The 13,881-nt window shown below is 38.7% G+C and overlaps 1 protein-coding gene across 2 annotated transcripts in view; it reads right to left on the bottom strand.

Moving 5' to 3' along the window:
* Positions 1 to 13,881, bottom strand: part of LOC117159593 (RNA-binding protein fusilli) — a 28,630-nt gene that overhangs the window by 3,581 nt on the left and 11,168 nt on the right. Inside the window, exons 4-11 of one of the 2 annotated variants that reach the window (XM_033339570.2) lie at positions 12,856 to 12,945; positions 10,822 to 10,876; positions 10,633 to 10,743; positions 9,913 to 10,183; positions 9,626 to 9,841; positions 9,322 to 9,549; positions 9,031 to 9,232; positions 56 to 258 (exon numbers count right to left, since the gene is read on the bottom strand). In XM_033339570.2, the coding sequence (XP_033195461.1) occupies positions 56 to 258; positions 9,031 to 9,232; positions 9,322 to 9,549; positions 9,626 to 9,841; positions 9,913 to 10,183; positions 10,633 to 10,743; positions 10,822 to 10,876; positions 12,856 to 12,945 (1,376 nt within the window). Of the gene's footprint in view, positions 1 to 55; positions 259 to 2,346; positions 9,233 to 9,321; positions 9,550 to 9,625; positions 9,842 to 9,912; positions 10,184 to 10,632; positions 10,744 to 10,821; positions 10,877 to 12,855; positions 12,946 to 13,881 lie in introns of those variants that run through there. The other variant, XM_033339569.2, reaches the window with a different exon arrangement.

Raw genomic sequence — 13,881 nt, 5'->3', positions numbered from 1 at the left:
TAACAACGATATATCGAAGAAGCTTTCTCTCTTCAAAATTGCTGAGAATACTTACCAAAGCTGCCTGTTGAGGAATCGCCGCGATCCCACCGACATTCGCTGGATTATAATAATTGGTTGGACTGACAGGCGGTGAAGGATAGGGCCAATAGAAAATTGGAGGCGGATAAGGTGCTGCAAACTGCGGTGGTCCACGCGGTAGCATTGCAGCAGCAGGCGGAAATATCGCGACTGGTGGTGGTGGCAACATCGTGCCTCCTATATCGAAAACAAAAGGAAGACAATCAACGTTGGATCAAGCTTATCCGGCAAATAACGTTATGTCAACTGCATCACCGTTCAAAAGTTGGATAACGCGTAAACAGGAAATCACATTTTTGAACGGTGCTATGAATGAGATTTACATTAACGATCTGAAAATTCCTCTGCTTTGCGTGAAAGAGAAACTTTGAGATCGTAGAAAACGTAACTACGTAAGAAAAAAGAAAGTTAAAAGAACCCTCTTATGTAATTGCTTTGTTTCGGACTACTTCGTTCGGTTAATTAACAATACGAGCCTGAAATATTACGGCCGCAAGCACGTACAATACTTTGATCGCGACAACTTGCTTCGTGGATTAATCAGCGAATAACTTTTCCGATAAAAATTTTAAAAAATAAGAAAATTCGATGTAACACCCATAGATTCTATGTATATACAAACGTAAGAAGAGTGCCCAACTATTAACCACACCGCGATCTGTGGTCGATGACATCGTGCAGAATATACTGATTATTTGTTTCGCTAATTTTATGATTCCAAGCTTGTAGTCTTTCATATCTGCTTTTCTATTCACGCGTCCCCGCAACCTGCACGATTTCACGATTAACTTGACGATTTTCTACGGTCCGTGCGAAACTTTTCCTATAACAAACATTATTTCTCATTTGATTCTCTTCCGTAGAATTTTTACTTCGTGTATTCGCTCGGATCGTACAAAAGCACATCATCCAAAGGAATAATGATTTGGACTTGGCCTACCTGGAAGCACAGAAGTTAGTATTTGTAGATCCCGCTACCAAACAGCAATCGACACTGCACCATTGTAACACGATATATACGTATGTTTTATATATATGTAGCACCAACTTGCGATTTCGCCCCTCTGCCAAATCACCAAAATTCACTCTCCCTTTCTCATTCTCTCTATCTCTCTCTCTCTCTCCCTCTCTCCCTCTCCCTCTCCCCCTCTCTCTCTCTCTCTTCCTTCCTCTCTCCCTCTCTTCCCCAATATAGTAGAAGCCTTTTTGCGTGCGACCCTCCTTTCAGATAACAAAATATCGTTCCAATTCAATTTTATTTAACGTTTCTCAACTTTTCTCGTCTCTCGAGCTTTCTTTAATATTCGATCGATCGAATCTGTATTTTTTCTTTTTTTTCTCTTTCTTTTTTTTTTAGATCTGTGTGGATTCGTATCGCATCGAGGCATTTGCAGAAAAAAGAAAGAGACAAGATCGGGGAATCGAGGAATACAGAAGGAATATATAAGGAACATAGAGCAAGGAAGTTGCTCGGTGTGAACGAAAGTCAAGGAGAATCGGAACGGATCACGTTAAAATTAGATAAAACAGAAGGAGAACGAACGAAATTTAAAAACTCAAAGAAAATATAAATACGCGTGTCTAACCAAAAGCGAGCAGGTCTTAAATTAGGCCACGATGTTAGATCTAATCACAGGCTTGCTCAACGCGATGTTAAAGGTCGACGTGGAAATACTTATCGCCCTTCGAAGGTCGTGACTCTCGCGTCCTTTGAAAATGGGGAACGGAAGATGGATCGACCCAGCGATCAGGGGAGATAAAACACGAAGAAAAAAGGCGAGAGGAAGTGGGAGCAACAGAGCAACAGAGGAAGAGAGGAAGAACCTGTACGTGAACCAATGGAAATAAAGAAAAAGTAAAAGGAGAGAGGGAGAGAGAGATAGAGAAAGAGAGAGGAAAAATTACGACACAGAAATCTCCAACTTGATCTGTAGACACCAAAGATACCTGCGAGCCCAGTGAAAAAAAATGTATAGAACGTAACAGGATAATGGTGGTCGTAATTTTCACAGATTACCACAAGAAGATTTCAAAATACCATTTTATACCACAAATAATTCCTTCGTATCGACCTCTACGATCTAGGCGATACCGCTAAATCCTTGCATTGTAGGAAGGAAATTTCTTAACTGTTATTTATTAATGATAAAACAAGAAAAATAGTAACGACTAGATTAAACACCAGTGTCTACGAAAATTACCACCACCAGGCGAGGTAATATAATCAGGGTAAGAGTCCACCAACCCGGCAAGCAAAAAGATATGTATGTCCACAAGGCACATTTATTAAACATGATCGATTTACCATCGATATAATCGTTGATATACAGAAAAAAAGTGTGTATACAAGGGTTAAAAAAAAAAGATTGGTATAAAATCCTGTCTGTTTGTGTTTTATGTGTATGTTTTCTAACGTATACGTGTGCCTGTTGCATTTCGTGTGTATTTCTTGTTGGTTTCTATATGTGTCTATGCGTGTCCTATATCCCAATATAAGATAAAACGCAATCGGGAAAAAAAACGTTCTTTCGTAATTCGGGTGGGGCTTGAGAAAAAAAAAAAGAGAAGAAGCGTCGTACAGTGATGAACTCGTCCCGTTTTTTGTTACATCGCGAACAACACGCGCGAAGCTGGTACCGCGTCGTAATTATTAATTAACTTTCGCCAGGACAATCACGATTAGCCGTGAAAATTCGTAAGGTATGATTAGAGTGGTCTATTTCTCGGTGATAACTCCGGAGACTCTCGTCCTTTTCGCAAGTCTTTCGATTTCCAATCTTTCGGAATCCGGTCGGTCACCTTCTAGATCGAATTTAATTAAATTTCATCTCGTTCGAAATCGAACTTTGTACAGCAAGAACGTTGATTGATTAACTAGGATTCGTCGTAGAAGAAAAGGGAGAAAAAAGATTTAGAGTGGAACGAGAGTCTGATCCATGTTTCACCTGAATAGCCCGTAAGAAAGTCTAAATGAATAATTAACAATGAACGTGCCGCTTATTATACTGTTTTAGTCTCAGCCTCCGAATAATAGCGACGATAGTGACGTACTGACAATGATAATAACTATTCACGACGATTAGTCAAAAATGTAAACTTGCAAAGAGGTGGGGAGGACGACACACTGTCAGTCACCAAGTTAGCGGATCACAAAATGCCAGAGACAACACATTCAACGCATAATGAGAAAGAGAAAAAGATATTATTATGCCACGACCTTTGATGGTGACGAGCTTTGGAGTTAGTACTTGGAACGATAATAATAGTAAATTAATAATGATAATGATGATGATAATAATACTAATACTAATACTAATACTAATAATAATAATAATAATAATAATAATAATAATATTAATAATAATAATAATAATAATAATAATAATAATAGTAATAGTAATGACAATAATAATGATAATGATAGTAATAATAATGAGGATGATGGTGATGATAATAATGATAATGATGATGATAATAATAATAGTAATAGTAGTAGTAATAATAATAATAATATTAATAATATTAATAATAACAATAATCTAAAATAAAAAATGCTACGTTTTCTTTTCACGCTCGTTCTTTATCCCTTCTCCTTTCGTTCCCTCTCACGCTCTCCCACTAATCTTGCTCTGCCCTTTGGTACCCCGCGGATAACGTGTATAATACGGCTCGTGTGAGTGCCCAGCGAAAGCCAATGGCAGGTAATACACAGTCGGACGACATTATGCAGTAATAGAATCGAGCGGTTCTCTGACACGTAGGAAATGGATTGCTCTTGCGTCGATACGTACATAACGAATGACGATCGATTAAAATCAAGTCGTTAACCGGATCATCCTCTAACCGGAAACTTCTAGAACTACGGACTTAAACGTTAAGAAAAACTAATTAATTTCAGTTCTTTCGAATATAGACATGGTACAATTTAATTCAAACAGAAACGAGACAACGCGCTAAACGCGGCAAGGAACATGGAAATTACGATATCGAAGTAACGAGCTGACACGGGTCCTCCGGTTAACAGGCTGATGAAAGGATGAAACTTAGTTTTATTTGATATGGTTGGAAGTGGCGTTGTCGCTGTTGGACTCGACCCTTCGAAGATTCTGTCTCTGATTGGCATAACTTTGAATAGCAATCCTCCTAGCCGCTTCTGGCCTGTTAACGCATAACATTGTCCATTCGATGCACGCATGTGTCCTTCTTACGAGAAGGCGCATCTCTCGTACACCGATACAGCCGCAGTTATCGACAGTCGTAACTATTCGGTACGTATATCTAGTATAGGAATCTCTGCGAGTGTCGAGCGTGTCGAGAAATTCTTACGTACGTCTGTACGAATTCAATTCCTATTAGTGGCCAATGGTAGTTTCGAATTTTGCCCGGTTAACGAAACATCGTACCAATACCGTAAGGAAGCTTGGAAACTTCTCGACACACCCGACGGATACATTTCTTCGTTATTCGCGTTTTAAAAACACACCAAGATGCGCCTCCACAGTAGCGACGCGAAATGGAGACTACGTAAATGTAAGAAGTCGAGGAAACGACTATGGATCTAAGGGACGTAAATCGTGAGGCTCTTTAGAATATGCGCAAATCTCTGGTCTTCTCGAAGATATTATCAATTAATACAGGTCGTAATTCTTGTTCCACAACGACTGCAATGCATTTACTATTTGAAATAATAAATACTCCGGAAAATTCTAACCGATGGAATTTATAAACAATCTTCGCCTCTTTTTAGTACGAATTTGAATATCTCTGTATCGATCTATCATTAATCATTCTTACGATCAAATCGACCAATGAAATTTAGACACGGCCGACTCCCTTCTCCCCAAATCAAATATCATTCCCCTGATCTATACATTACCGCATCTGTATATCCTTAGATCCACAGAAACGACTGTGAGAGTAAAATCAAATTGGTCCGTTTCGCGTCACTCCGTTCAAATCTCTAAGATGTCTATTAATGCTATATAAAAGCAGACTCAGGAAGCCCGACATAAATAATATCGGCAGACTATATCCCGATTCTCGAGTTACATCGGTAAGATTGGAATGTAAAATGTGCACGACCCGAGTACCAAAGTACATGTTCGTCTCTTTGCAGTTTCAGCCACTATATCGATACTTGACGATGTCTTTATTCCACGGACAAACGATCTCTATTCGCTTACACGCGTGCGAACCAGCTTGCAAAGTATTCATCGAATGTCGTACACACTTTGCACTGCAATTGTAACAACAAAACAAGACTAGGTGTATACCAAAGGTACTACTCAGTTCTATGTAATACGCTACCGTATCCTGTCAAACAGAGGGAGGCGTTGTGCGAGAATTATAGGATTACGTGTAAATATACGTACGAGGTGGGGAGCAGGGTGGTGGAGAACCGTTACAAGACGTATTATCAGATGGTCTATGTGCGTTATGATATGGAAAGGAATGCGACAATTATGGAAAGGGTCGGAGAGGGAGGCAAAGTTTTGGAAGGGGAAGAGAAAAAACCGACTAATATATAATGAACGTAATTACGCATTAGGGGGAAAAAAAAACAGAAAAAAGTAACTCGACCCGTTACGTAAGTCTGTCGTCTCGTCGTAAACGATAGGTAACGAAGAAGGATATTACAGGTACTTGTATGCACGTCCCTCCACAAAACCACGACATGCAAACCAGTCATTTCTATGCCCGTGGACTTTATACTTTGGAGCAATAAGAACGATCATCGTGTGCGTCTCGTGCCGTTTCCATGGTTCGTAGAATCGTTAATTCACGCTCTACATTATCCGTATATGTATATATGAGTGCATGTAAAAAAATAAACAAAAAAAAAAAAAGAGAGAGAAGGAGAAAACGTATAGAGAAACGTGGCAAGAAAAAATCTGTGTAATCATTGGACAGCACTTCACGTTGCTCCGCGGTAACACCGAGATCGAGCATACAGAAAAACCATAATAAAGAGTAATAGCGAAGGACGAAAGGCTACGGCGAGCTTCGCGATCACGTGGACTATTCTGGAAAAAAAAGCTGTTTCGTAATGGCAGTAAAAATATCGATCGTCGTTTATTTCTACGGGATACGAGCTTTCCACGTACGCTCGATGTCAGGCCCCTCGACACGCCTTTTCCTTCGATCGTTCCACCAATTCTACGGTATCACAAAAATATTAGAAGAGCATCGAGAAGAAGGTATACACCGCCGACACCAAGTTAAAAACATCACTAGCTACGACTCCTAGGTAATATATAATATAGCACGAAGATTTATACTTTCCTCTTCTTACTAATTTCTTTTATTTTATCTTATGTTTTTATTTATTTTTCTTTTCTTTTTTCTTTTTTTTTTTTTTTTTAAGTGAGAAACGTTCGTCTATTTTAATCAGGATTAAATTATCATGCAGAATAGTATTTGGACATTGGTTTAGCATTCCCTTTGGCCCCATTATCATTCTTATGACATAAGATGACGAGTCTTGTGCAACGTTTCGCTCGATCTATGTTTGGTTCTCAGATATAAATTTCGTATTTTATTTGGAAATCAGGCTATGAGAAGCAAACCGAAGGAAACGTTCAGCCTTCAAAGGAGAACGAATAGAATTTCTACGATCAAGAGGGAATACTTACGATGCCAATAACGCTACCGTTCTCTTCTAATATACGTTCTTTTCTTCTTCGTGCTTTATGTACCATTCACCAAACTCTCGTAATGTTTACACAACTAATCCAATCGACGAACGTATTTGCACCACCGCGAAACGTTCGCGTAAAAGCGCAACGTGACTGAGCATATTGCCTCGATTGGTTTTCCTGTTTCGAGCTCGAAGTGTCCTCTACGCGGCACAGAGAAAAGCAAGTTCTCTTAGGAATGTGGCGAGGGCTAGAAATGGATTTGTGAATCTCGTCGTGGGACTTTTCTTATCGGTCACGTCGAATCGACTGGCTCAGGAAGCTCGCGCGCATTGCAATTGCAATCGAAATAATATGGTTTTGATGTGAAACTGCAATGTAACTTCAGGCTCTTGCTTAGAAAGAAAATGAAAAAAATTTTTATCCTAGACATGGACGTGCGTAAAGTAGATGCCGCGTAAAGAAGAAGCTACTCTCCGTGAATTAGAGCTTAAAAACCGATAACATTGGATGGAATGTCCATTTACTTATATCCCTAATAAAAATATTTCTAGCAAAATATATAAATCATTCTTATATATATATTTATATATATGTATATGTCTGCGTTTATATTTCAATTTCTGTTAATATATATATATATATATATATATCTATATAAATCTATTATCTGTATATATTTACATGCGCGTATAAATTCCAAAATCTACGAAAGAAATGAAATTACGTCTTAAGGCGAACAGTTCATAATTCATGATTCACGTTTTAAGGCACTTTACTAAGCACATGTCATATACGACAAATTGAAAGAACAACTCCTATAAAGTACAAGAACACGTATAACAAAGAGAAAGAGAAAGATACATAGTCACTTCCTGACGACATATATTCTGGCCCATGTAACGCGACCATCGAAAAACTCATACGTTGTGTAAGGAAATGACATAAAGAAAAACACTCTAAGTACTGCTGCTCAATTAAGTATCAAAAAAAACCATCTCTGAAACGATCATATATATATATAGATATATACATGTGTATGTATATAATGACTAAATATATATATATATATATATTTAATATATATATATTTTTAATTAATTATTTATATTAATAATATATATATATTTTTATATATGTATATATATATATCTTTAGTTAAAGGAATATATATGTATATATCTTTAGTTCGAGGGCAAACGATCTCTAAAATAACTGACTCTAAAATAACACGATAATATGAAAAAAGGGTTTGCACAGAATATCATGCGGAATGTCGTCTGTAAATAGTTGCCTTGGACACAATAGCATCGTATCGTATATATTCGTAGAAGAACAAGTCGTCCATCGTAGTGATCGTACGACACTCTTTCACGCAGCAACGATGCAACTGGAATAAATTTGCCCGTCACTCGCGCGGCAAATAAATGTCTCAAAATCACAACCTCTCGTTGCAACGACTACGAGAAACGTACGAAGGAACGAATAATTATTGGTCCATATTGGCCGATCGATTCTTGTCCAAACTCAACCTACAATGTAGAAAAGTACATACAAGAGAGATGCATTAAGAAGAAGACACATCGTTCGTCCGCTGTGTTCGGAACGATTATCATCGATACTAGCGGCTTAACCTATCAAATCTGAGGATAAAATTGAGCAGGATAAGGCAAGCCCGGTGCCGCGGCTGGAGCTTGCGCGTGAAATGCGGTCGCTGGTGTGTGCCACGTGGCACGTTTCGCGACTGTGCTTGATGTATCGGGTGGGAAAGCGGTTTCCCAAGTTCTCTTCAGTCCCATTATAGCGGCCGGATTAATGGGCGCAGCCTGAACGATAGGTGTCAGGAGACCATGCGGTGCCGGTGCACGTAAAATAGGGATTCGAGAGGGTACGTTAAAAAGTAAGAAGGGCGCCGGCGCGGGTTGTTGAGCGTGAAGCGCCGCAGCAGCCGCGGCGGCGGCGGCTGCTGCGGGAGGTGCCATTGCATAGGCAGGAATCTGATGCTGCGGATTCGGTCCCGGTAGAGCGAGCGTCTTAGTCGTAGCTGACGAAGTTGGGGAAGCAGGAGTGGTGGAGGTAGGTGGTGGATTCGAGGCTAGAGCCATTAGCCAAAAGTCTTGATTTCGGATTGCCTGCGCTTGAGCCTGAGCTGCTTGAGCTTGCGCTTGAGCCTGAGCTGCTTGAGCTTGGGCTTGAGCCTGTACTAACGCGTGAATGTCCCAGAGGGGGGGTTGCGCCGTCGGTACCGGTACCGGTACCGGCGTCGGCGGAGGCGGATGTGTCAAAGTTGCAGGAGTTTGTGTGGTCAACGTACCGGGTGATAGCAGAGCCTTGGTTGACGCTGGAGTTACTGCACCTGTCAATACCAGATTCATGTCATCCCCACTGCACTGGAATACTTCGATGTATCGCTGTTTCTTGCCGTATATCATATACCGATGATGTCGCTGCGACGCGCATGCATATGCCGAACTTTCGCTGTCCATTTGAATAAACGCTTCGCCGGATGGCTGACCCTGAACGAACAAACAGAATGTACATCGGTTACTGATTTCCAAACAAACGAACGTAGTTGCGACACAGAAGGAGGAACGCGTGTACGTACTTGAGCATTGTAAACCATATGAACACCCTGGTAGACAATATTCTTAGAATGTTCGCCCATGAACTCGAGGATGTGTTCGACAAGAGCTTCGTATGGAAGACCGCGTAATCTAACGCAATCTTTACGCGTGCCAGAGGTGATAATATGTTGTGGAAGTATGGGAGGAAGTTGTGGAATAGGCGGCGTTGGAAGTACGATCTGTTTCGGATCAATCGCTCTATTCAAAACCTGTAAGTCACCGAATAGATATTCACGTGTGTTTACCTCTTTTCCTTACTTTTCTGCCCGCGTGATTTCTATTTACCTGTTGCACCTCTGCAATCGTACTTCGAAAAAGTTCTATATACCGGCTACCAATGCAATCTCTGTGTTTACTTAAGGCCTTCACTGCGTCTTCTTCCTTAGCAAAAAGAACAAACGCGTCTCCAGTTGCCCTACCATCCGGCTTCTTCACGAATAAAACTCCATCTTCTCCATCCAATACGTGACAGGGCTTTTGCCCTGACAAAAAGAAGTCCAACTGTGAAAAGTAACGCATAAAATGAGAACAGAAATAAACGATAGACCATGCGATTAACTCTTTGTACGTACCACTTGTTTAGCGACACAATCATAAGGCAAGCCTCTCATTCTAACGATAACTTGAGCTCCTCTAGATAAAAATGCATGAGCTTCCCCGCTAGTTCCTCCAGCGACGCCAACAAAATCCTCTCCAGATGCCTTGTATACTTCTATGTACCTTCCACCCATATGGTGTTTGTGTCTTTTTAACGCCATGTCTCTATGTTCTTTGTTAACAAATCGTACTAATGCTTCTCCGTTACGTCTTCCCATAGGACTTAAACACAGAGCTACACCACCCCTGTAAGACGATATTTTTATAATAAAAGCCAACGTACCGTTTACAGCTTTGTAGGAAATTATGAACGAAACGACAAGAGTTATAGTCAGAATATGCTTAGAACAGAATAAACATACAAATTATATAGATTATGATTGCAACTTTGAGAATCATTGGCATATATTTATATATTATATATTCATGACCTGAAATAGTATTTATCATTGCGTATGAGAAAAATGAATAACAAAAGAATATATTGAACTGTTGCTTACGCTACTTTTTAGAAAGTAAACACTAGCATTTGAAAACTCACATAGTCATCCATATTCGCATTTACATATTGAATATAAATCTTTACCTTTGTTATATGGATCCAAGTGGCTTGTGTACAAATACCATGACAGTTATTACAATGTACTTTATCAAGATCTTCGACCTTAAGTCAATTATTCATAAATTTCACTTACTTGGCAACATTTAGGCCACGAAAAAATTTTGCTATGTCCTGGTCCGATGATTGCCAAGGAAGACCTCTAGCTCTTACTACACAGCCATTGTCAACTTCTTCATCTTTTGAGCTACGGAAGGGCATCGTAAGATCAGTAACATACATTTCACTGATGAGAAGAAAAAGGTATGTATCAAAGATAACTCACCATATACCAGGTTCTAAAACGATATTGACTGTTTCAGGATTTTGGAAGACGTGACCTGTAATAAAAGTAATATAATGAAAACCATGAAAATGCACATATACATTGAAGTGAATGATCGAAGGCATTTTGATAACACTGCAAACAACAAAAAAGGAATAAAACAATGATTAACCTTAGAAATCAATGACGCTTATGCATCGATTATAACCATGATTCGCATTGATCCAAAATACGATTATAACATTCGACATACGAGGATTTAAATTCGTTAAAATTTATCCAATATATTCGTTTGACTTAAAAAGTAGATCATCGATAAATTTTAATATGCGTAAGAGAAGTTTTTATTGGGCATGTATGATTAAAACCGGAAAAATGAATTCTCCCGCGAAAAATGTAACTATCGTTCCGGTGTCACCAACTGCCTACCATCTGCGTTTTCTTTGTAATCTTACACCGACAAGTTTGTCTCCGATTTCTCAAGCTTGAGCAAAATGCTCATTTTCGATTTGCCTACTCGGTGCAACGTGTCAGCAGTCTTTCGAAGTCTTTTCATATCTCATGAATCGAAACTTTTCTTCCATCGTAATTCGTACCCCTCCATAAAATATTTCTTCAAACCGGAAGTACAATACAACGAAGAGAGAAAGAAAATTTTCTTCGCGATCCGATGTTTACGGATGACACAATACAGAATTCCACGAAAGGTACAACAAGCGTCAAACATTTGCGAAATAAATGCGTGCGATCGTGCCTTGAAACAACTAATAGGCAGCCGTTGCTTATTACACACGCACGCACTTGTCACAGTGGCACGTGACATGTACTTACAAGATTGAAAATTAAAGTCAGTTTGAGTTGAGCACCATTGTGATAAGGAGTATATTATGACCGTCACTGCTTATAGCATTACACAGCTTGACCCGCGCACTCGTAAACCGTGAACACACATAAGGGTCCAAATGTATGGATTTGAACGTATACGCTACTCTGTCGCCCGGTTCGTGCTATCTTTTTATTCTCTCTTTCTGTCCGTTTCACGTTTGCTCTTACTGGCATTTCTTCGTTTGCGTACAACGCAACCGAAGCTATGTAAGTAAAATTTGAAACGAAACGATTTCGAATAATATTATGCAGTGACCGCCATATTTACAGTATGAATATACAAAAAATGCAACTTTCATACAGCTTTCATTTCACTTATACAGTGTGGACTGTTTATAAAAGTTATTAAATACGTTTGTTTTTCGATACGCTTTATAATTTCGTATTAAGCTATAAATATTCTGTAATACAGAAAAACGTGCAGTTCATAAGGTAACTTTAGTTAGCAGTGAAAAAATACAGAATTTCAAAGTCGTATCGATTCGTATATCATGGTTGCATGCCATTCAACATTTCGTTATGTTATGTACAATTACATTAATCGGTTGAAAATAGCCGAGCTTTTCTTAAGGTCGAGACACGCAAAATATTTTTTTGCATACGATATGACATATCATAGAAGGAACTCGCAACTTCTTCAAAAAAATATCACCTTGAATAATTTCGTGGCCTTGTTTATTATGGATAAAAAGGGAAAGATTTCTGATATAGCCACGTGCCACTGAAAAGTAACTTAAAAACAGAATTGCACTAATCTCCAAAATTGTAATTATCTACAATGCACATATATATTTTTCTTTCAAGATTGATGAAAAATTCATACGATCGTAACTAGGCACCAAACTACATTTTCTATGCGTGTAAATAATACGAGGTATAAGTATGTTCTTCACTTGTCTGTATAGTTCATGAAAGATATGACGTATCGCACGTGAACCTTAATCTTTGTTGAGAAATAATTAAAAGCTACTTTTTTTTCTTCGTCAGATTGGTTCGTTAATTAGAAGAAAAATAAAAGAAAAAAACTCGTATTATCAGCGGTGAAAATAAATAAATTAGATATTTTGTTCTTATCTTTTTTCTTATTGCGAGTTGCATGTTGCACTTGAACTCGAAAAATTCACAAAGATTCCTTAGTCGACGACTTACCATCTTTTATCATCCTCTGTATTACACAGATCATATCTTGTATTTCATGCACATAGAACTCGTTCTCAGTATCTAACGGTAGGCCAAAATCTGATATTCGCCAGTCAAGGATAAATTTTCAGCTTTAACATAACAATAATTCATGTACCGATAACGCGAAACGTAGATTGCAATAATCGCCTTTACGTAAACGTCCGACATGTATCGAGATATCGAGTTGCTATGAAAATTGTAAATTAACTCGTGATACGATTGTTATTTCTAATCTACCTGATTGAAATGATATAGATTAGACAAAAATATCACGAAAATATCATATACCGATAAGTGTCATAGGTTTCTGGGAGAAACAGAAATTTTCAGATTCACGCGAGGAGGATGCGAGCAGCTGAAAATGACGAGAAATCGAACAAAGTTGTTACGCGCATAATTATTCACATATCTCAGTTGGTCGTCGCCAGGCTGTTACCAATATCTTCGCAAGCATGACCTTTAAACCGTGTTCTGCGCGTGATAAGACTGCCTTGATTACTCGGTGGCACTTTCTTAAGTTATTCGACTGATATTGGCAATACTTGATTTTGATTTCATCTGTCTTCATCTCATATTTGAAAACATCGAAAACAAACACAGGGTGTCTAACTAATCGTAATAATTTAATAAAATCCTCTGCGATACGAGGAGAAATTATTTAATTCTTGTTTATAAAGTTCGAAGATTTTCACGAGGATGGAAGACCGTGTAAATAAAGGGTTAGAATAACCAGCGCCACGATATTTCCGAGTCATATAATTTCATACTTATTTCTAATTGAAATGTTTTAAGAAATCGCCGATTGATACGGATAATGCAAATCAAAATTGTCGATCGATAGCGACACGACACTGGGATCGATCGATATTTGTCTATATCGTATCCCCGTCAGCCACAGGTGGTTTTGTTTTATTAACGACAGACTCGCCATACATACGATAATACCGTAGTCTCGACTCGCGCTTAGTATTCAGAATTTATTAGATTCACGAC

The sequence above is a fragment of the Bombus vancouverensis genome, chromosome 8 (genome assembly GCF_051014615.1).
Source record: "Bombus vancouverensis nearcticus chromosome 8, iyBomVanc1_principal, whole genome shotgun sequence".
Classification (NCBI taxonomy): domain Eukaryota; kingdom Metazoa; phylum Arthropoda; class Insecta; order Hymenoptera; family Apidae; genus Bombus; species Bombus vancouverensis.
The sequence above is the reverse complement of the archived record's forward strand: the minus strand, read 5'-3'. Positions and strand labels throughout refer to the sequence as shown.